Source organism: Podarcis tiliguerta (genome assembly GCF_965153285.1).
Source record: "Podarcis tiliguerta genome assembly, chromosome: 8".
Lineage (NCBI taxonomy): Eukaryota > Metazoa > Chordata > Lepidosauria > Squamata > Lacertidae > Podarcis > Podarcis tiliguerta.
In genome coordinates this window covers 73934333-73958070 of record NC_139541.1, presented here as the reverse complement: position 1 = coordinate 73958070, position 23738 = coordinate 73934333, and the positions used below count along the sequence as shown (strand labels likewise).

General features: G+C 43.7%; 1 protein-coding gene across 1 annotated transcript in view; it reads right to left on the bottom strand.

Annotated features, from left to right (window-relative positions):
• Window positions 1-21334, bottom strand: part of LOC310684624 (uncharacterized protein) — a 211110-nt gene extending 189776 nt beyond the window's left edge. The window contains exon 1 of the mRNA XM_083456033.1: window positions 21244-21334. Coding sequence (XP_083312159.1) covers window positions 21244-21295 — 52 coding nt within the window. The 5' untranslated portion in view covers window positions 21296-21334. The remainder of the gene's footprint in view (window positions 1-21243) is intronic.
• Window positions 21335-23738: the final 2404 nt, after the last annotated feature.

Sequence of the window (23738 nt, the reverse complement as noted above, 5' to 3'; positions counted from 1 at the left end):
CTCTTTTTTGCTCTTCAAGATATGGCAACCCTAACAGGAGGCAGTGATGGCTACCAACTTAGATGACTTAAAAAGATAATTAGAGAAATTCAGGCAGGGCAAAGTTGCCTACAAAGGCTATGTTCTACCTCTACCGTCAAAGGAAGTCTGCCTCTGAATACTTGGTGCCTGGGAATTGCTGATGGACAGAATATTATCACAGATTTCATGCTTCCCTGTGGTTTCTGCAATACGTAAATCCAAACATAATGAGAAAAATAATCAGACTTCCGTGTTGGCTGCCCATTCTGCTGGAAGGGTGAGCTCTTTCCCTGGAAAGAGCATCGGTGCTTTGAAGGTTGGGGAAACTGCTAGAGTGATGCGGTACCCCTTAAAAACCTCGGATTGAGCATTCCGAGGACTTGGTGTTCCTGCGGTGCCTGGAACGACTCCCTCGCCCCCCGGTAAGCTCTTGATAAAGGCTCCAAGAGCGGATGGGGTAGGAGACGGAGGCACTTGGGAATAGACTCGCTTCCTTCATCGCATGAAGCTCCGAGTCCGGTGATCGTGAGCGGCCAATTTCTCCAAGCAACTATGATTGGAAAAGAGTGAGTAATAAATTAAAAATTTGGACATTAATTTGGAAAAGACAGGGGCTTAAAAAAACAACGGTCAGTCCCTTCCTCTGATTAAGAGACAAAACAGCTACATTAGCCAAAGCCGTGTTCTAAAATTTACGACTTTCTAAAGACTTTCAAGTTAACCTTTGTATTCTTCCTTCTAGTAGGGGGGAGATACTTTTCAGATTGTTTTAATCCTTGCAGACAGTTTGGATTTATGAGGTATTTTCTTTGTGGAAGCGGACTACTCAGTCGGGAAGACTAGACTCCATTGTGACACCATAAAGAAAAGGACACTTTCAACTTTCGTTTTCCTACTTGGGGAGAAAAAAGTAACTGCAGCTGCCCGAACTCAAAGGCTTTTCTTTTCCCTTTCTCTTTTAAACAATACCTCTACCCCCAGATATAAATTGTAAATTGTGACTGTGTTATTAACTTCTGGGGAATTAAGAAAGGATTACAAGTTACAGAGACTGTTGACTGGTATATTAAGACTGGTGGAGAGGCTTGAGAAGAGAAACTGTCCATCTCCTTATCTCCCCTTTGTGTTTGAGACTGACCTTGAACAAAAGAACTGCAAGTTATGGATGGGGGAGAGAAAGGAGAGAGGACAGAGAAAACAAAAACCAAAGCAAGGAGGGATTCTAAGTCACCATCTTTTGAGGACTCTGTGTTGCAATTGCTTCAGGAAATTAAAACAGAAGTAAGAGGAAATCAAAAGTCTATACAGGAATTAAAAAGTGACTTTGCTCAATTAAGACAAGATTTGACGCAAGTTCATTCAGATGTATCAGCACATGAGTCAAGACTGGCGCTTTTGGAAACTGTGAGAATTCCTGACTTCGAGATAAATCAGTGACAATGTCAAATTTCAATTGTGTCTCAGCAGCTAAAACAGAAGGAATGTAATCTGAGATTGAGGGGAGTACCTCAGAAATGCGGGATAATTTGAAGGATTGGTTAATTGAAGAATTTGCAGCATACTGGGGCCTCTCAAAAGAAGAATTAAATTCCTGGATAGACAAGGCCTACAGATTTGGACCTAAAAAAGATGCTAAGATCACACATGACTGTATGGTGATTTTTAAAACTAAAGAGCAGAGAGACATTATTTTAGGCCACCATTATAAAAAAAGTTTAAAGATAGAGGAGAAGGGAATAATTCTGTTTAAAGATATTCCGACATACTTTTTGGCCCTGAGAAATAATTATACAGATTTGGCCAGTGACCTAAGAAGAAAGAACATTTTCTTCAGGTGGGAGTTCCCGGAAGGACTATCTTTTAAATTTCAAGGAAGGAAACAAAGAATAACAACTGTCAGAGAGAAAGAAAGATTTTTGGAGAAAAACGCAAAAGAGCTTGGACCGGAAAGTTCTCCTTCATCAGGGGCAGGGGCAGTGGGCCCCTAACAAATCAGGATGTCATTGAAAATCTACTCCTGGAATGTGAATGGTCTAAATTCACGTTTTAAGAGGAACCAAGTTTATCACGTATTGGCAAGACAGAATTTGGATATAATTTGTTTACAAGAAACACATGTTATAAGACTTCATAGGAAAATTCTCCAAAATAAGAAACTTGGGCAGGAATTTATTTCATCCAACAAAGTGAAAAAAAGAGGCGTGGTTTTTTATGTTAAAGAAAAATGGAACCCCAAATTGCAGTTTAAAGATGAGGAATTGCAGTTGAAATTACGACACAAGACAATAAATTTCTTTTGCTGGGAATTTATGCACCAAATGATGGCAAAGTGGAATTCTTTAAGAATTTGGACTTAAAACTCATGGATTTTATGGATTACAAATTGATTTTAATGGGAGACCTGAATGGAGTAGCATCAACATTAATGGATAAAACACAGAGACAGAAAAATCCAAGTTCCGGCAGACTACCAAATATTTTCTTTGATATGACTAATAAATATGATTTATCATACATATGGAGGCTATGAAACCCAATGGAGAGAGATTTCACTTTTTTCTCAAATTCAAATCAATCTTTCTCGGAAATCGACTACATGTGTTTACCTAGAGATTTGGTTCCTAAGGTTACTAAAACAGAAATTTGCCCTAAGACTTGCTCAGATCATAATGCAGTGGTTTTGGAGATGAAATTATACCTGCAGGGTTCCTTTAGATGGAGGATGAATGATGAGTTGTTGAGGAATGAACAGATGATTATTAAGGCCCAAAAGACTCTAAAAGACTATTTTGAACTAAATATGAACACAGAGGTTGAAACAAGAGTCATTTGGGATGCAAGTAAGGCAGTAATGAGAGGTTTCCTCATACAACAGAACTCAATAAGGAAAAAGATACAGAATGAGAAAAAAGAGAGAATTCTGTCTCAAATAAAAGACAAAGAGAAAAGTTTAAGATTAATGCCAAAGAGTCAACAGATTCCAAAAGAAATTAAAGCATTGCAGATTCAATTTTTTCAAATTATTAACCAGGAAATAGAATGGAAAATTAAAATGATGAAACAGAGAAATTTTGAATCTGCAAATAAATGTGGGAAATTGTTGGCTTGGCAATTAAAAAAGAGACAGAAGCAAAGTACTATTACAAACATTGTATCTGATGGAAAATCTATGGAAAACCCTGCAAATATAAGAAAATGTTTTCAGAAATACTTTAAACAGCTGTATAAAAAAGGTAAAGAAGATAAGGATAAAATTGAGCAATTTCTTGTGGCAAATGAAATGCAGAAAATTCCTGAGGATAAAAGGTTCCTACTAAATGGCATGATTACAAGACAGGAGGTTGAGATGGCAATAAATAAGATGCAGTTAGGCAAAGCCCCGGCACCTGATGGTCTTTCTGCAAAATATTATAAAATATTGAAAGATTGGCTAATTCAACCGTTGGCAGATGTGTGTATTGGGACACCCGATCTCAATGATCACAGGCAGGAGGAGGAGCTACGCTAAGACCAGACCATGTCATTACCGAGGAGGCAGGTTTCATCATTGTTTGAGGACTATCCCTGCCTCCAGGTCTGGTCCTGACCGGAAGGATACTGGAATCAGCAAGGGAAACCAACATGACCTGAAAGTGTTTCCGTGCAATGCCAGGTCAGTGATGAATAGAAGGTATTGTCTAAATTTACCTGGCAGGGGGGGAAACCTAGAATTAAATATAAATTACTTACAGATATAAAAGAAAGAGGGGGCTTTTCCCTGCCAGATTTGAAGATATACTTTGAAGCTGCTGCATTCTGTTAGATCAAGGATTGGATTCAATTAGAGAATGATGATGTGTTAGACTTGGAGGGACTGGATAATCGATTTGGATGGCATGCATATCTATGGTATGACAAGGTAAAGGCCCACAGGGGTTTAAAGAATCATGTAATTAGAAAGACATTATACAATGTATGGACTAGATACAAAGATCTCTTAGTAAGAAAAACACCAAAATGGATTTCACCAATGGAAGCACAGGCCCAAAGAAAGTTAAATATGGAAAAGAAATGGTTGAAGTATTCAGATTTGTTGTTAGAGAATCAGGAAGGTTTTAAATTAAAACCATTTGAACAAATTAAAGATAAAGTGAATTGGTTGCAATATTATCAAATTAACGAATTATATAAGATGGATAAGAGAAATGGTTTTGCAACAGAAAGAACCAAATTGGAAACGAGGTTGTTAGATACTAATGATAAGAATATGTCTAAAATGTACAGTTTGTTGTTGGAGTGGCATACAAAGGATGAACAAGTTAAATCGGTCATGATTGATTGGGCAAGGGATGTGGGACATAATGTAATGATGGAGGACTGGGAGAGGCTATGGAGGAAAGGGCTTAAGTTCACTGCATGTACGATGTTAAAGGAAAACATTATGAAGATGATGTATAGATGGTACTTGACCCCTGTAAAATTAGCAAAGATTTATCACAAAAGTGATAATCTTTGTTGGAAATGTAAAGAAAAAGAAGGTACTTTTTTCCATATGTGGTGGACTTGTCCCATGGTGAAAGACTTCTGGGAGAAGATTTATAATGAACTGAAAAAAATGTTGAAATATACATTTATTAAGAAACCAGAGGCCTTTCTCCTTGGAATAACAGGTTTAGAATTGCCCAAAAAAGATGTTAAATTATTTTTGTATGCCACAACGGCCGCTCGAATATTACTTGCTAAAAATTGGAAAACACAAGAATTACCAACAGTGGAAGATTGGCAGATGAAGATGATGGACTTTTCGGAGCTAGCTGACCTGACTGGAAGAATCCGTGACCAGAAAGAACAAATTAAGTTATAATTAAATAAATGGGATTCAGAATGTCAAGAAAAGTGAATAAGATGACTATAATTGGAAATTGTTTTAGTTTAATAATGATATTGGAAAGCTGTTACTTTTAAATTACAAGGAAACTCAGAAGGGAGTGATTTGAGGAAGTCAATCAAGATGTTTAAAAAGTTGGATTTGTGAAGAATTAAGTTTGTTATTATTGTCTATTTGTTTATTGTTCCCCCCTTTTCCCCCCTCCCTTTTTTTCTTTTTTTCTCTTCTTCTCCTTTTCCTTTTCTGTTTTTGTGTATTAATTTGCTTTGTGGTTTGTGTTATTATGGTGGAAAAGTTTAATAAAAATTTATTTTATTTTTTTTAAAAAGAGTAAAATAATCAACCATTACAAGATAGTACTTTGCATTGCCTCTAGAGAGCGGTAGAGGACCAATTACATCAGCATACACTCGCTGAAACACTTTGGTACCTTTGTTGGACCTTTCTGGCTTTTGGCACCTTCTGAACCTGTTAAACAAGACACGTTAGTTTTACAATCAGTACTATCAAAATGCAACAAATACAGTCCATTTATTCTTTAGCAGAAAGAAATGGCTTCTTATTCTTGAAGATTGTGCACCTTCTCTTATTGAAGGACACCACCAGTCCTTGCTTTGTCAACTGTGACACACTGAGCAGGTTAAACTCCAAACCTGGCACATAGTACACATTGTTAATGGTAAAATTGAGACTCTGAAGAAACACTGTTCCAAACCCAGTAGCTTCTAGCTCCTGACCATTAGCTTGCTTCATGGTGAAACGTCGACTCTCAAATTTGGAAAACAACCCCCTTCTCCCAGAAAGGTGGTGCGTGGCGCCCGCATCTGCCACAAATGAATTCCAGGTCAATGATGAAGACTTTGGCAAATACAAAGCTTTAGCAGCCTTTGTCTGAGGCTTAGCACGACTTTTGCTACCAGCCTGTTTTTCCAGAGCTCCCCCTGGCTTTGGGAACTCGAATAATTAGAGTTGATCGGGGCGGGGGGCAAAGCATCTTCCCGTCCCCTTGCCAGGAATCCATCTTGGCTCCAATTAAACAGCTATCAGCTCCTTCAAAGCAAGCTGTAAAACTTCAAGCAGTCTATGAGCGTCTTAATTGCTCAATTCCGTCTCGCTTCTTTGAGAATTAGCAGCCTCATAAATCAAACACTGATTACTCATAGTTCCTTTGTTAGTGGCAAGCAGTCCATCAGCTCCCAACTTCTTTGACTGGCAGGGAAAAACAGCTATAACAGGCTGCTTAAAACTCCCCGAAATGAGGAACTTCGCTGTGCTTAATTCCAAAGCAGCAGCTTCTTGAGCAGCAGAGATCCGATACATCCTGGCACCACCAGTCGAGCCTTTTGACCATTGATCCGCACTAGCATCCATCTGCAAACTTCAGAGGTCTGGTTTCCAACAGCCGTCCATGGTTCCGCAACCATCCTCTGCTACCAATTGTTGGAAAAACGCCCACCCGGGAGCATTGCCAGCTCCCCAGGCACTCCGGGGCTTTTCTCCAGAGGTCACTCTATGGCTGGAATCCAGGAATCCAACTTCAGTCCAGAGAGACTGATGAATTCTGAGAGGAGCACATTCACTTTCTCCTGGCATCACATCACAGAAGAAAGAGGACAGTCCATAGTCTAACAGCTACTTTATTAAGACTGTAAAATACATATCTACTCGCCTTGAGCAGTCCAGCATGAGAGTCTGCGACACGACTCTGCTTCAATCCAGAAGCGGAAGAGACATCCAGTAACTCCACCCAGTTACTCTGAGAACTCTGAGAACTGACTCAGACTTCCTGTCTCACGCTCAGTCACATCACATGATGTAAACAAATTTGCTGCTTCCTCGCAGCTGGTGGGAACTGAAATCCCAACAGTCTCAACCACATGATATGAAAGTATTGGTCTGAGCTTTTACAATAACATCACATCACATCACATATAAAATAAAATAAATAAAATAAAATAAAATAAAATATGAAATAAAATAAAATAAAATAAGGCTTAATGTGCTGCCAGTGGTGGTGAGGGAAATCTCAATCTGGTGCCAGTAACCAGGTTGAGAGGTGGAGAAGTGGACATCTCATAGGGTGAGAGGCTGGGTGAGGAATTCTCCAAGGTGAAAATGGGGAGGGCATGTCATTGGGAGCCAGGGAGTGTGCTTGTGACTTGTCAATGCTGTCACTTGTTTGCAAAAAATATTGAGGAAGTAATTGCTTGCATCCACTGGAAACTTGACCCCTCTGTTACTGCAGATGAATCTCAAGCAGTGTGCAGTGCACGGTCTAGCCCTGTTGTGTTGGATGAGTTTCAGTTGGTAACATTCAAGGACAATGCCCCTTGCCCCTCTTGTCTGAGGAATATTAGCAGAGAGGGGACAGCTGACTGGGTCAGGCAGGGAGGTGATAATGCCTCCTTGCAAAAGTGGGTGGTCCCTGCCCACTTGAAGGAAGCAGTGGTATGCCATCATCACAGGTGGGTTATGTGAATCCCCCAAAAAATCATTTTCATGGTGGCCCATGGAGGTGGGATGGGACTCTTGGGGTGGAGTGTCATATGACAACACCAATTAAACACAAGAGGGGTGGGTAATAAACAATTGACAGTAAGTAGTATTATTATACTACTGATGCCTGTTGTATGCATGACCAAAATATCCTGCCAGGTGCAACGGCACAATGGCACTTTTCCCCTGGTGCAGTTGGGCCTGCCCTCACTTAAATATAGTGCACCCACCTCACAGAACACCAGTTACTTGAATTCTTACAAACTACCCCAGACTCTTTTATTTTTGTAGAAGAATCTCTCCCCTTCTGACTGGAATGAGACCTAAGTAGACTGTCTCTTTCCAGCTTCTACTTCTCCTGGTTCAGCTCCCAGTTAATTCCTGGCCTATTACTCTTACAGGACACCACACACTGTCCTTCATGCTAAGCTCACAGACACCTTTCTCTAGCTTCTGATATATTCCTCAGTGTGGATGCTTATATCCAGAACCAACTCCTTCTCCTTTCACTCCCTATCTTCCTACCTATCTCCCAACCTATTCTCCCAACCACTATCGCAACCGAAAAACCTGTCTCTCCAAATCCTCTCCTTTTCAACTCCCTCTCCTGGAATTCCGGTCAATCAGAGGCTGCTATTCATTAACTGTTTGCTGGCAGCGAAAAAGAAAAAAACTTGGGGACCCAACCTGCCCAGCAAAACAAACTTTCCCACCACACCAGGCTGCTCAGCCAGTGGAATGGGGGCGGGGGCGACAATTGTTTATGGCACCCTGTCTGAAGGCAACTAGGAGAGACAGTTGTCATGCCCCTGGCCTGTACATCAGTTTCAGGAGACATGAGCTGGCAGTGTCCAGGAATGATACACCATTGACTGGAAAACTGAAACTGAATCCTGATACTGAAGCTCCACCATGATTGCCCCAAGGGTCCTGTATCTTTCATCCTTCCTGTCTGCTATATATGCTTCCGCATCTTAAACTCAGTTTTAAAAAGTCTTATGTTTTGATTTCAGCCCTCAAAACTTACAAAGTCAAAGTCACCCCACAAATCTGTTATGGTGCACAAAAATGGGGATCTCCTCAAGAGCGCAATTTGTAAAACCACAGAATAAAAATATATGTACTATCTTAGAGCTACCCAAAAAAGACTTGATAATACAGGAAAAACTTAAACTCAGTTATAAAAAGGCTGGCCCAAGACATGTTGGCAGCTGAGGCAAACCACAAAATAGTACCTCCCCATTCCAGGGGAAAAGGGGTTAAGTGAAGATCGATATTAGGAACAATGTGAGGGGTGAGGAATAAAGATCTCCACAGGAAACATTTCACATAAAGACCTGCCATCTCGATCCCATGTAATCTGTGGCCCAATAGCAGCAGGAATCCAATATGGGTACGACTTTCAGATATGCTCATATCTTAGGAACCTGTCTGTACCAACCTATCAGCATTTATTTACCAAAGCCAGACTAAATGTATGTCCTGCGGAAGTGCTAAATGGAAGACTGAGAGGCACCCCTTATCAGAATAGGCTTTATGTTCTCAGGACATCGACTGCATGAAGCATATCTTACTGCATTATGGGCAGTACAAGCAAGCAAGGGACCAAATGATCAAACCCCTACTAGCAAATCTGCGGGGGCAATCTGAAGCCTCCCATATTAAATATTGTTTGGATGACAGGTCTGATGATATTACACTGGCCATGGCAAAGTTTCTTTTGGAAGTCAAAAGAAACAAAGATCATCAAGCTCGAGACAAAACAAATTGACTGCCTCGGTTTCTCTCTCTCTTTTGTGGTTGGCTGTCTTAACTGTATTTTGTTCTGAAATTGTTCTATGGGTCTGTGGACCTCAATAAAGATTATATATATATATATATATATATATATATATATATATATATATCCCCCCACAGGAAACAAGGACTACAGGAGACTAGCAGCACCTCCTGATGGCCAAGAGCCCACTGAAGAGGCAACCTGATTTGGGAGGGGAGGTGTAAATCTGGTCTCTAAGGAGTGCAGCTGTTGCTGCCACTGTGGCAGCAGCAGCGGGCAAGGAATTCGTTGGATCTTTGGTGGGCAAGCAGCCTGATAAGCATCAAGGACTCTCTGTCAGTTTTATGTAAGTTTATTTACAAGAAAAACACATCCAGAGCATGCCAAACCTTCAGGCAGAGATGTCAGGAATGCCAGCCATCTTTAATGGCTGCCTGCCTGGCCCCCTCCATTCGACCCTTCATTCCATAGCATGCTGATTTGGTTGCAGAGTAACCTGTACCGTGTTTTCTAATGAGGAGGGGGTGCATCCTGGCAAGTTCATCCAGTAAGTCCCCATTAAGCCCGGCTCGATACAACGCCATGAGGGGCTTATCCCCCCACTCCAGCTGTTGTCACCACATTATTGAACTCCAACCAAAATTGCATCACTATTCTACTCCCCTGCCTCAAATTAAGAAGTTGCCTGGAAGTGACAGCCAGCCTCTGGGGGTCTTGGAACATTGTATTCATGAACGCCAAAATCCCGCAAACATTGTATCCATGAATGCCAAAATCCCGCCTTTCTTCTCCTTCCCTTCTGTTGCTCTTAAAGCTTCTCCAGTCTTCCCATTCTGGGACTGAATTGCTGGCCTGTCTCTTCCCAGAGGGATGTGGGTGTCACTGTGGTCTAAACCACTGAGCCTCTTTGCTTCTCGAACACGGGGTGAGCTCCCATTGCTCTGTCCCAGCTCCTGCCAACCTAGCAGTTCAAAAGCACACCAGTACAAGTAGATAAATAGGTACTGCTGTGGTGGGAAGGTAAACGGTATTTCTGTGTGTCTGGTTTCCATCACGGTGTCCCGTTGCACCAGAAGCAGTTTAGTCATGCTGGCTATCTGTGGAGAAACGCTGACTCCCTTGGCCTGAAAGAGAGATGAGTGCCACAACCCCATAGTTGCCTTTGACTGGACTTAACCGTCCAGGGATCATTTACCTTTTTTACCTTTCTTCCCCAGAAGATACAGCCTCACACTCTGGCTTATCTGATGGTTGCCTGGCTTCCAACTCTTCCTCTCTTCCTTTTGAGAACAAACAGATTACTCCCTGGGAAGGTGGGGTGGGTGGGCTGTCCTCTCTAAACCCAAACAGACAGCTCGCATCTGCAGAGTTAGCCCTTTGCTAACTCAGCTCAGTTTCTGAGGGGGGCCATGTTCCTGACAGCCCCTATGGATTCAGCCACCTAAGATGGTCACCACACCTTGCCCCATGGGTGGGACCATCCTGCACCCTGATATGCCAAACTTTACATTCAGCACCATCACTATGTAACCAGGATCCCAAATCCCAAATGGAGAAAAGCATTTACAGTTCTGTGACTCCAGTGTATGAAGTCTGTCATAGTTGAAGGATGCTATCACCGGATTCCCTATGTAGAAAAAGTTTGCCTACATGGAGATAAGGTTCCTAAATATTTACTCATCTACTTGCTTGTTTGTCCCATCTATGAAGACGTAAGAGAAGGTTTGTTCAAATATTTAAACCTCCCAATTGAGAGATGGATTGGGTATATGATAAACTTTTTATTAAGGGACAAGTGCCCATACACCTCTGAAAAAGTGGTCTGTTCTGCCTTTACAGTGACAACTATAATGAGAGAAATTTTATGTTTTATGTATTTTAGAATTTTGAAATTGCTTCAGCTAAACCCATAAATAATAATTGCATTTGCATCTGAAACAGAACTAAGAACCAAAATTTTATTTCCCATAACCATTTATTATGTTTTGTAATGATCACAATGAAAATTTAACTATTTGTTAATGATACAATACAGGGTTCTTTGTATCGACACAGGCTTCTTAGAATTCACAATCCTCACATTTTGACCCATTTTTCTCTTCCCCTGTCTTCCCTTTACCTCCACCAAATACAAAAAAAGAGAGAACCACAGACCCTGAGTCCTGGATTTCACCACTAGGCCTCCAATTCCCCCTCATTGCCATGGATTTTGCAATACACGAGGAGGAGGTCTACACTGTCCTATTTACCCTTCAAGTTCAGGCTGGTGTGAGATTCCTGAAGCATTATAACATCTTTTTTGGGTAAAAAAAAGGACAAATCCCCCAGTTCCAAATATTCTGTTTTTCGGGACGGCACAAAAATCTGTTGTTCCACAACCTTGGAATGTGAAATCGTGGTGCTTAGTCAAAGCTGGGGGGAAAGAAAACAAATATTGACATAAGGCCTTTACTCAGGGATTAGAAGATTCTGTCTGTGATGTGAATGAGAATTTTAATTAGTTAGTTTTAAAATGTGTAAATTTAAAAAATCTGAAAAATATCATAATTTCATTGGAACATGAATATACAAAATTTTCAACATCAGAAGTTAAGGTAAAAAAATAACTCATATGTAATTCAGAATTGCCATTATACCCAAAGGAATCTCAAGACACAAAGATTATTAATAAACAAGTTATATTTATAAAATAAAATGAAAGTAGAGGATCTGAAAACAGGCCCAATTAACTAGATTAACCAGATCAAATTCTAGTGTGCAGCTGAGTTCCAATAAAATGGGAGGAATTGTATCCCTGCCATCTCCTGGGCATGTTAAAAGCCACATGCTGTGGCCACACAGCAAGATTTGAAAACAATACTCCCTTCCCTGGTGTGGGAGCCTTGAGTGTTTGAACCTGGCATGAGTCAACAGCCACACACAAAAAAAGGTGGAGGTGCACTCCATTGTGTCTCAGGATGGTTCGATGCCAACTGAGCCTTCCTCATTGCCCCACTGTGATCTAAGCATCCAGAGAATCCTCCTTTTATTTTACGAGTTTCATGTTAAACACATCTAGCATGAAGTAGGTGAAAAGGGGGGACTGCAAGAGCCAATCAGGAACTCCTCTCAGAATTCTTACCCAGCCCGTAGAGGAGAAATTTGCAAAGCCCAGGCTATAAAGGGCAGGAGAAGGATAAGAAGAAAGAATGTAGGGCAGAAGCAGCTCAAATGGCCTTGATTCTGCCTCTTCCTTTATGGGGAAATCAACCCATATTCCCTTCCCCTGTTCATTCCAAATACCCTCTCCTTTTCAGAAAGGAGGGATTTGGCAAATTTGTCTTGTCTCCAAACAGCATTATTCCTCAAAACTATGTTGATTGGGACGTATTCATCTAAGGCTGGATCTAGACACATCAAAAAATGTGATTGAGTTAAATGCATTGCAAACTTCATACAAGCAAATGCCATTTACAAAAGATGGGATTCCATCACGTCATCGTGTGTCATGGTGTTATAACGAATATAAAGTGCTATATCTTTACTAATGTAGCTAAATCATGACATCAGCAAAATGATGTATTCTTGTGGAACTGAGTATATCCTCCCTCTCTTCGTTCTCCTAAATACATTCTGGGGTTTTCCCCAGTTCTGTGGAGCAGATTTGGGGATGATACAGAACACATAAAGGTAGAAGAGAACGGAAATCATGTTGCACAACTGTAAGTCCTTGCACTAATGGCTGAGTTAGCCAGATACTGCTCATAGTCACAGAATTTAGGAAACTTATTACATGCCTTTTACATAATAAATATGCTTTTTGAGCAAGAGGGACACATTTTCCCCTGGACTGCAACCCAGTGGTGGAGGGATCCAGGAGCAACTGGGGTGAAGCAATGAATGCACTTTTTACTTTTGTTCAGAAGGGTGTTTTACATACACATCTCGCTCTGAATCCTCCTTCTGGACAAGCGAGGCATTATGAGAGTTAAAGGACACAGTCCAGGTAGGTAAAACACTAAGGAAGGTTGCAGAGTGGGGCCTGTTATGTACTGATGTTCTCCCCCTGGGCCAACAGGGGGATACTGTAGATAGTTTTCACTCAGGTCCACGTCAGTTATTTTAGGCGGGAAACCCTGGGTTGTTGTTGATACAATGTTGACAGCCGGCTCCTATAAAAGCAGGCCGGCTGAGCTGTTTGCTGTTCAGTTCTGTCCAGCTACAATAAAGAGCTGCTCTGGAGAAATCACTGTGTCATCTACTATGTTTGCCCACAACTTAACACTGGCGACGAGGATGGGATCGATGGACATCAGAGCACAGCTAGATGCAGCCACCCTCTGAGCAGAGCTGAATCACTGAGCTGAATCACTGAGCGAAATCACTGAACAGAACCAATTCAGAGCTGACTGTTCTGGCTAGAGCTCGGTGTTCCATCCATCGCCCTTCACGCCGGCATCGGAACCATGGCTTCACTTGTGCCTCTACCGCCATTTGCGCCAGCCTCTGAATCATGGGACTCCTACCTCGCTCGGTTCGACTGCTACCTCCAAGCCAACGAGCTGAAGCAAGTATCACAGGAGCGTAAGTGGGGCCTATTCCTCAGCCTCTGTGGGCCTGAGGTGTTTGAGACGGCCCAAGCATTGGTTGCGCCTGAAGCAGTCCAGGCAACACCGTGGGACACGATCCAAGAGAAGCTCCGCAACCACTATGCACCAAAGCCGTCCAAGATTGCTGCCCGCCATGCGTTCTACCACCGGAACCAGGCAGAGGGGGAGTCAATCAACAACTACACCACCGCCCTGCGACAGGCTGCAATGCACTGCGAGTTCCGAGACTTAGACGATGCCGTGATGGATCGAATCGTCTGCGGGGTCCGGGACATCCATCTGCAACGGCGTCTCCTTGCCAAGCCAGACCTCACGCTACAGAAAGCCATTGAGGAGGCTGTGGCCTCAGAAGCTGCTGAACGCTCCGCCCAGGAGATCCGCAAGTCCAGCAGCCCGCGTCTTGCTAGGAAGCCAGTTCCAGTGCATCACGAAGAGGCCAGCAGTGATGAGGCATCCTCCAGTGAAGACGATGACGTGCACCAGACAAAGCGGGAGCGCAGGAAGTTCCAACAGAAGTCCAAGGGCCAACCGGAATGTGCCGGCTGCGGAGGCAACCATTCCCGTGCCAAGTGTCGATTCAGAGACGCCATCTGTAGGAAGTGTTCCAAAAGGGGCCACATCGCTAAGGTCTGCCGATCGGCTCCGTCTGACACCCCCCCTTCACCAACTCGCAAGTCCAAGTCTTCACTCCAGTCTGCCAAGGAAAGCTGTTTCGCTCTCACCAACTGCCGCTGCCCGTCTGGAACCACGATTGGCCAAACCGACTCGCCTACGCGACGCAAGCTGAACGTCACGGTGCTCATTGAAGGAGCTCCATGTGACATGGAGATCGACACCGGGTCTGCCCTGTCTCACCGCGTACACCTGAGAGACTACCAGGGAAATGACATTCCCGTGGTAGGCGTTGGCCGGTTCCGGATCGCATTCAAGGATTTTTCGGGCCTGCTCCGGTTGGTGGTGGTCGAAGGCCAGCGGCCAAGCCTCCTAGGGCTAGACTGGTTTGATGCCCTCGGCCTGGAAGTCACCGGCATCAACTGCATCTCTAACGCAGAGACTGAGGGTCTGATCAAAGACTTTGCCGAGGTTTTTGACGGCACTTTGGGGCAATATACAGGTACGCCCATCTCCTTTAGCCTTGATCCACAAGTCGCCCCCATCAAGCTAAAGCCACGCCGGGTTCCCTTTGCTCTCAAGGCTAAGGTGGACGAACAACTGGACAAGCTGATCACCCAAGGAGTTTTGGAGCCGGTTGACCACGCCAAGTGGGAAACCCCCATCGTCACGCCTGTCAAGCCAGACGGGTCGGTGAGAATCTGCGCTGACTACAAGTGCACGATCAACAAGGCACTTCAGCAGCACGCTTATCCGGTTCCTGTTGTCCAACACCTGCTGCATTCCCTGGGTGAAGGTAAGGTCTTCGCTAAGCTGGACCTTGCCCAAGCCTATCAACAACTGCCCGTCGATGATGCCACTGCTGAAGCCCAGACGATCGTCACCCACCGAGGGGCATTCCGTTGCCGCCGGTTGCAGTTCGGGGTGAGTGTGGCTCCTGGCATCTTCCAAAGCCTTATGGAGCGTCTCCTGCAAGGGCTTCCGGGCGTGGTACCATATTTTGATGACGTCTTGGTGTCCGCAGACTCACACCAGCAGCTGTTCGAGCGCCTCCGTGCCGTGCTGACCAGGTTCCAAGAGGCTGGGCTCAAGGTAAAGAGGGAGAAGTGCCAGATCGCCGTTCCACAGGTGGAGTTCCTGGGCTATCTTATCGACACCTCCGGACTTCACCCGACCACATCCAAGATCCACGCTATCCAGCAGGCCCCCATTCCAAAGAACAAGACGGAGTTGCAGGCGTTCCTGGGGCTGCTGAACTTTTATAACATGTTCCTGCCCCACAAAGCCACGGTGGCTGAGCCTCTTCACCGACTCCTCAGCACAAAGACGCCTTGGTCCTGGGGTCATCGGGAGATGGCAGCCTTCAACGCGGTCAAGGCTCTCCTTTCATTGGACAGTGTGCTGGTACAGTACAGTGAATCCAGGCCGCTGGTCCTTGCCTGCGATGCCTCACCTTTTGGCATCGGCGCTGTCCTTAGTCACCGTTTTCCAGACGGAAGAGAAGCACCGCTCGCCTACTTTTCCAGGACGCTATCTCAGACGGAATGGAATTACAGCCAGCTCGACAAGGAGGCACTGGCACTTGTGGCTGGAGTGAAGAGGTTCCATGAATACCTCTATGGCAGGACTTTTGACCTCATCACTGACCACAAGCCGCTCCTGGGCCTCCTCGCCGGTGATCGTCCAACTCCACCGGTCCTCTCGCCGAGCATGCTGCGATGGACTGTTTTCCTGGCTGCCTACCACTACCGGCTCGTCCATCGCCCGGGGAAATCGATGGGCCATGCTGATGCCCTCAGCCGTTGCCCTCTTCCAGCATTTGTGGAAGACCTGGCTCCAGCTTCATCGCTCCTCCTGATTGAGGATCTTCCGGAAGCGCCTGTATCGGCTGCCACTGTGGCCTCCGCATCTGCCCAGGATCGCACCATCAGCCGTGTGCTCAACTGGGTGTGGAGGGGGTGGCCACAAGGGCCTTTTGCATCGGAGTTCCAGCCCTTCACAACCAGACAACATGAACTCTCGGCTCATCGCGGCTGTCTGCTGTGGGGAGACCGCTTCGTGATTCCCCAAAGACTCCGTCAACGCGTCCTGGAGGCTCTGCACGTTGGCCACCCGGGAATTGTCAAAATGAAGGCGTTGGCTCGGTGTTACGTCTGGTGGCCTAACATGGACGATGCCATCACTGCCTGGGTGTCCGCCTGTCAAGCGTGCCAAGAATCAAGGCCTGCACCACCGGCAGCTAAGGGACACACCTGGGAGACACCAAAGACACCCTGGTCGAGGGTGCACATCGATCTGGCTGGCCCCTTTCACGGCCGGACCTTTATGGTAGTGGTAGACGCCTATTCCAAATGGCTGGAGGTGGCCCTGATGCCCTCCACCACTACCGAGGCCGTCATCCGGGTGCTGCGAGGACTCTTTGCGACGCACGGGTGTCCTGATGTCCTTGTCTCCGACAACGGACCGCAGTTCACGTCAGGCACTTTTGAGCGGTATCTTTTGGGACTGGGCATCCGCCATGCCCTAACGGCACCATTTCATCCATCCAGCAATGGGCAAGCGGAGAGAATGGTGCGCTCGGCAAAAGAGGCACTGGCGCGCCTGGACCAGGGAGACTGGCACGAGCGGGTCGCCGAATACTTGTTCGTGCAACACATCACCCCTCATACGGCCACAGGGCGGAGTCCTGCTGAACTGCTTATGGGCCGCCGCCTCAGGTCACCGCTCGACCGGCTGCACCCGGACTTTGCCGTGGCTGAACCCCCAGGCTGTGCCAACGAGCCACGGTCTTTTGTTCCAGGAAACCAGGTCTTTGCCCGGAACTATGTGGGGGACATTCCTTGGGTGCCAGCCACAGTAGTGGGAGTCACTGGACCTCGCTCGTACCAGGTGGCACTCGAAGACGGACGCTTGTGGCGCCAGCACATAGACCAGCTTAGGCGCAGGGTTGGGGACTTGGACACTACCGGGGTGCCCCCAACTGCGCTCGTGGCTCCAGAAGAGAAACTTACAGATGGCGAGGCTCCACCTACACCTCCCTCACAAACTGCCAGCGTGGAGCCGAACCAAGCCGCTTCAGAGGGTCTGCCAGACTTACCACAGACTCAGACCACTCCACTTGTGGAGGCTCCATCCACAGCAGTGGATCCAGGGGATTTGGGTTCAACGCCACCTAGGGTCGCACCACAGCCTCAGCAAGAATTGGGTGGCCCTCCGGACTTGGCTACCAGTCCCTGGCGGTCTGGCAGAGTTTCCAAGCGCCCAACTTATTTAAAGGACTATGTTGTTGGACATGTATCACTGTTGGTTTAAGTATGGGAAATGTAACCAATATGCTTTTTGTGCCTAATTGAACCATTACGTGTAGTGCTGTATATAAGGAAACCATTACGATTGTAACTAACGCCTTATCTCGGTGGGGAGGGGTGTTATGTACTGATGTTCTCCCCCTGGACCAACAGGGGGATACTGTAGATAGTTTTCACTCAGGTCCACGTCAGTTATTTTAGGCGGGAAACCCTGGGTTGTTGTTGATACAATGTTGACAGCCGGCTCCTATAAAAGCAGGCCGGCTGAGCTGTTTGCTGTTCAGTTCTGTCCAGCTACAATAAAGAGCTGCTCTGGAGAAATCACTGTGTCATCTACTATGTTTGCCCACAACTTAACAGGGCCAGTGGGAGATGTGGTCCCTCTCACATTTTTAGTAATATGCAAGGGAAAGGGAAAGGAGGGGGGAGGGAGAACAGGAGAACAGGAGGGAGTTTGCATGACCCAGCCAACGACTAGGCCCTTTCCCCCTGTCTGAGTAGCAATGTTACCTATATGAAGAGCTCCTTTAAAAACAACACACTGAGTCTCATTCTCAAGGCAGTTGATGGTCTTTTCACTTTCGCACTGTGTGGTTCCTTTGGAGAAGCAGGCTGGGCATTTCAGGCCATTTTCAGTCAGCACGTTGCGATCAGGAACTGCCAAAATCAAAAGTATAGTGAGCATATTAATCGTTTTATCTGTTTTTGTATCTGTATGTTATATTATTGTAATTCACCCAAGGGCTTTACAGTTTTGGAGGGGCACCAGCAAGTATTATTTTGAAAATAAGATTATCTAGACCCAGTCTGGGTTTAGGATTGGCATTGGGACAGATTCAGGAGAGAGGCCTGGTTGGAAAGGGAACCCATCCCTTCTCAGGCAGAGATGTAGTTGCCCAGAAGGTCCCTCTTCTTCACAGTTTCTCCTCATGCCTACTTCTTCATCCTGCCTGCCTCTCCACCCCTTGAGAGGTCCTGATAGTGCTGAATGGCTCGACCCATATAGCCATCTGGGGCTGCTCACCCCTTTTGAATGAGGCCCAGGTCCTCTGAGTACTGCTGATTGACTACGTATCCAGCCTTTGGCCAAATCCAATGCAAAGCCCTAACATGTTGTGTATTTTAAAATTATACAGAAACTTACGACTGAGAGTTGCATTGTTACACAGTTCCGTGTTGCAGCAGTGCTTCTTCATCTCAAAGAATTTACCATCCCCTGCAGTGAAGCTGAAATTGCCTGAGAGACAATTGTCTGATGACGTGCATTTATTCAAAAGTTGCGCTTGGAGTACCACTATGAAAAAGAAATTGAAAGAAATATCTAGATCTGGGGAAAATATTCACGACTATTGCTCCTAAGGTACATTCATTGTAATGGTTCCAATTTTCTTTGATGTCAGAATCAGGACCTTTTCAAATTAACAATATGGAAGGTATTATTAAATTTGGCAATCTAAAGCGAGGTGCTGTTTGTTTCTTTGTTTAAATGTGTGTGCACTGCTATAACAAAAAGGAAAAAAATATCAAAATATTTTTCAGTAATAATACATAAAAGATACAAGAAAAACCACATTAAAAGTAAATAAATAGATATCAATTAACCAGTGTGGAAAGATCTATTCTTAATGATCTGCATAGCCCTGGTGGAACACAGTAGTTTTCTGCAGGCATTTATGAGTTCACCTCTCTGCCACAAGCAGTAGTCTCTTGCCTCTTTAATCCATAGGACCAACCTCTGTTTTTATGTTTGCAAGTAATTTATATAATGCTTTAAATTTGGAATGTATGCAGAACTTCATTTCACATCAAATTTCTAGCATGAGGACTCATGCCTTCTCCTGTACATCCGACAATACATCTGACATACACTGCACTCTCTCTGCTGGTTGATCATAACATTTTGCAGGATGGGGGAAATGCTTCCCTGAACTCCTGTTGTTGAACACAAGACACTTGGCAAGACTAATAATTTGATCCCTGAGACTTATTTCAAAATTACTTGATGGGGGAGTTGGAGCCATGAAAGTTTGAAGCACCTCCATTTCCCATCCCAATTGCTCAGCTTTTGAATAGCTTTTTATAGATCTCTGAAAGGACTCTCAATTTCAATGTCATTTATGGCAAAGGGGACATCCAGGTTATATTCTAGGCTTATTTCTAGTTTGATAACCAAAACTAAATTGGAGTTCATTATTCATTTCATGTTGATGCAAATCAAGTTCCCTAAGCTTGGAGATAAGCGCCCAGATTCAGCCATTGGTTGTGATCAGGTGATGTTACATTCCCCATTTTCATATGCAAGCTATTGCTTAATTCAGGATTGGGAAGCTATGATCCTCCAGATGTTCTTGGACTACATCTCCCATCATCCCTGACTGATGGCCAGGCTAGCTGAGGCTGATGGGAGTTCTAATTCATCTATAGCTGAAGTGCTACAGCTTCCTAAACTCACTTTTTTCATGGGTGAGTTGCCCTACCATAGATTTCTATATGCTATAGAACCCTAATCTAATCCAACAGCAAAAGACAAAAAGGCAGGAAAATCTTACTTATATTTGTACGCATAACACTGGCAACACAGGAATCTTGCTTGGAGCCACAAGCTGTTTCAAGATAGCTATTGAAGGTCATTCCAGTCTTGTTAAAGGTATATCTGCATTTCAGAGGTAATGCTGAAGACAGAAGCAAAAGTTTACTTCAATGATGATGATGATGATGATGATGATGATGATTATCATCATTATCATTATCATTAGTTGATTTTGCAGTTTGCTTAATGAGACTAAGAGGAGGAGGTGATAGGAAATTAAAAGGGGTTCAATTTTAAAAGGATTTTAACAGAATAAAATAAAAGGAAAGGAAATGAGTAAAACACTCATTAATTAAAACTCTTGAAGCCATTGCCAACAACACTGGTTTACAGGAGAAGTAAAAGCTGTAAAGAGACAGTCTACTTAGGTCTCATTCCAGTCAGGAGGAGGGAGATTCTTCTAGTAAGAGAAGACTCCCAAACCAGTGAAACCTTGGAGTACCTCAGGAGCAGGATTGTCTAGGGGTGTGTAACTGACAGAAAGTACCACCTTGTTAAGAACCAAAGTATTAAGTGTGAAACAAATGAGAAAACCTTGAAGTGAAATAACATTGTAGACTGAAGTATTCTCAGTTTTATCTACTCGTGTCATAAACTTTCTTGTTAAATAAAATTGTTATTGTTTATTTGAGCAAATCCTGCTCGAGACTCCTAATTATTAAATTTTACTTCATGCAAATCCCCTACAAGGTAATCTGAGGTAGACTGTGGAAATCCGTGGGACTGGTGTTCTGTGAGTTGGGTGCACTATACTTAAGTGAGAGGACGAGCCCAACGGTGCCAGGGGAAAAAGAGTCGTCGGGCCCATCATAATGACAACACAAGAAAAATCCATGACTTAACTCTCTGCTACTTTCTCTTGGTAACCCTGCCCTCCTTGCTCTCTGGGGTGTTGATCTGCACTTCTAACTCCCCTTCTCTCCCAAGCTACAAGTTCTTTTCAGTGTCCACTAAAGGTAATTAAATGTTCCCCGTCTTACCTGGAGAAAGCAGGAACAAGAGGAGGCATGCGCTCAGGAGTGCCTTCATCATTCTGGAAAGATTAGGAGATTCAGAGCAGAGATGGATCAACAAGGGAATTGGTGCAGGTAGAGGCTTACCTAGAGTTATTTATAGGCCATGGTCTCATGTCGCAGGCAACACTTGGGAACAAATGGTTCAGTGAGGTCCGGGAATGGGTGTTATTTGTTCACCGCCAAGATAAAGAGGAACATACTGAAATTCAAAGCTCAGTGAAGGAATTGTCTCAGTGAAGGAATTTTTTTATTTCTACTCCCCACCCCATCTGATTGGGTTATCTCAGACACTTCAAGTATATGAAGAAACATAATAAAACATCAAACATTTAAAATCTCCCTATACCGGACTGCCATCAGATGTCTTCCAAAAGTTCTATAATTACTTATCTCCTTGACATCTAATGGGAAGTCATTCCACAGTGTGGGTACCACTCCCAAGAAGGCCCTCTGTCTGGTTCCCTCTAACCTCATTTCTCACAGTGAGAAAACCTCCAGAAGGCCCTCAGAACTAGATCTCGGTGTTTGGGCTGAATTGTGGGTGGGGTGGAGACGCTCCTTCAGGAAAAGCCTGGATACTAGATCCATTCCAATAAGGCTGGAAAGTGTAGAATGGGCTGTGTGTGCAATGGAGGCTTTAAGCAGCAAAACTGATCCTGCTGTCTTCGACGTGGTTTCCAGAGGGTGAAAAGAATGAAGTGAGACCTCAGGAGTTGAATGTGCCAATGGCCGAGTGTGCCAGGTATAAATCAGCCACTTACACAGCTACTAGGAAGGTCTCGATTAGAGCCAGCAGTGGTCATGGAGCTTTCTCTATTAGGGAGCTACACAAACATGGCTATTCTCTCTTTTTTAAAAAAAGAAAAGTAAATCTTTTTTATTCAGTTTTGCACAATTCGTTTGAATTCAAGCATTAGTCACAATCATCAACATTTAGGATTCCCTCCACCCCCCCCCATGGTTTCCATTATCAAACATTTTCTACTGCATCATATATTTTCTCTATTTTTCTTAAAATAATCCATTTTTACCTTAGCTTTTAGTAAATTGCAAGCGTTACTCAAATCCTCTCAAAGTTTTTAGTTCTTTACAGTGTTCTCTTAAGTAAATTGTAAATTTTTTCCCATTCCTTATTTCTGATTTCCCTGGTTATTTTCGTCATTTGGCGTTGTCCATCATCTACATCAACCATTCGTGCCTGGTCAAGACCTTGTCTTTTTTCCATTTTTGGGCCAGTAGTATCCACGCTGTTGTCCTCGCATACATAAATAATCGTTTCTGTTCCTTTCGTATCTCTCCATCTGAAATTCCTAGTAAAAAAGCTTCTGCCCCCCCCCAATGTTATTTTAAACATTTATTCTGATCATTATATATTAGTTCCCAGAATGTTTTTGTTATCTTGCACATCCACCACATGTGGTAGAATGTGCCTTCCTTCTCTGTACCCTTCCAATATACATTTGAAGTAGTTCTATACATCTTTTCTAATTTTGTAGGTGTTACATCATTTTCATATAGTTGTCCTTCAATGCACAGCATGCTGTAAATTTTAAGTCCTCCCTCCATAACTTTTCCCCCGATGAAAATTGAAAATTGAATATTGTGCCCAATATATTGTGCCCAATATATTTTCCCCATTGTATCATTACCACTTTAACTTCCTCATCTTTAGTATGCCATTCTAGCAACAAAATGTATATTTTGGAAAGTAACTTCACATTGTATTCCAGTAAATCTTTTTCAAACCTTGAAATTTCCTTACTAAACCCATTTTTCTTATCAATGTTAAACACATCATTTAATCGATGGTATTGCAACCAATCTGTTACTAAATGTCTTGTATCCTCAAATCTTTTCAACTTTAATTGTTTTTCTATTTCCATTAGCAACTCTTTATAGGTTGCCCATTCACTTTTTGCATTCGTTTTTTTCAAGGATATTGCTTCCAGTGAGGAAAGCCACCATGGTGTCTTCTGCTCTAACAGGTTTTTATATTTCTCCCATACTGCGAAAATGGATTTCCTTACCAAATGATTTTAAAACCCTTTGTGCACTTTAGTCTTCTCATACCAAATAAATGCATGCCATCTAAATCTATTATCATGACCCTCAAGGTCTAAAATATATGTATTAAAAAAATTATCCACTTCCACAGCCAGCAGAGACAGAACACTTCATAATATAACTTCAAATCTGGCAATGAAAATCCACCTCTTTCTTTGGCATCTGTTAATAATTTATATTTAATCTTTGATTTCTTCCCCTGCCAGATAAATCTAGAAAGATCTTTTTGCCATCATTTGAAGTGTTCTGCTCCACTGTCTATGGGTATGGTTTGAAATAAAAATAGCATTCTTGGCAATACATTTATTTTCATTGCTGAAATTCTTCCCCATTGTGATAAATTCATCCTTCCCCAAACATCCATATTTTCCTTTATTTCTTTCCATAGTTCCATA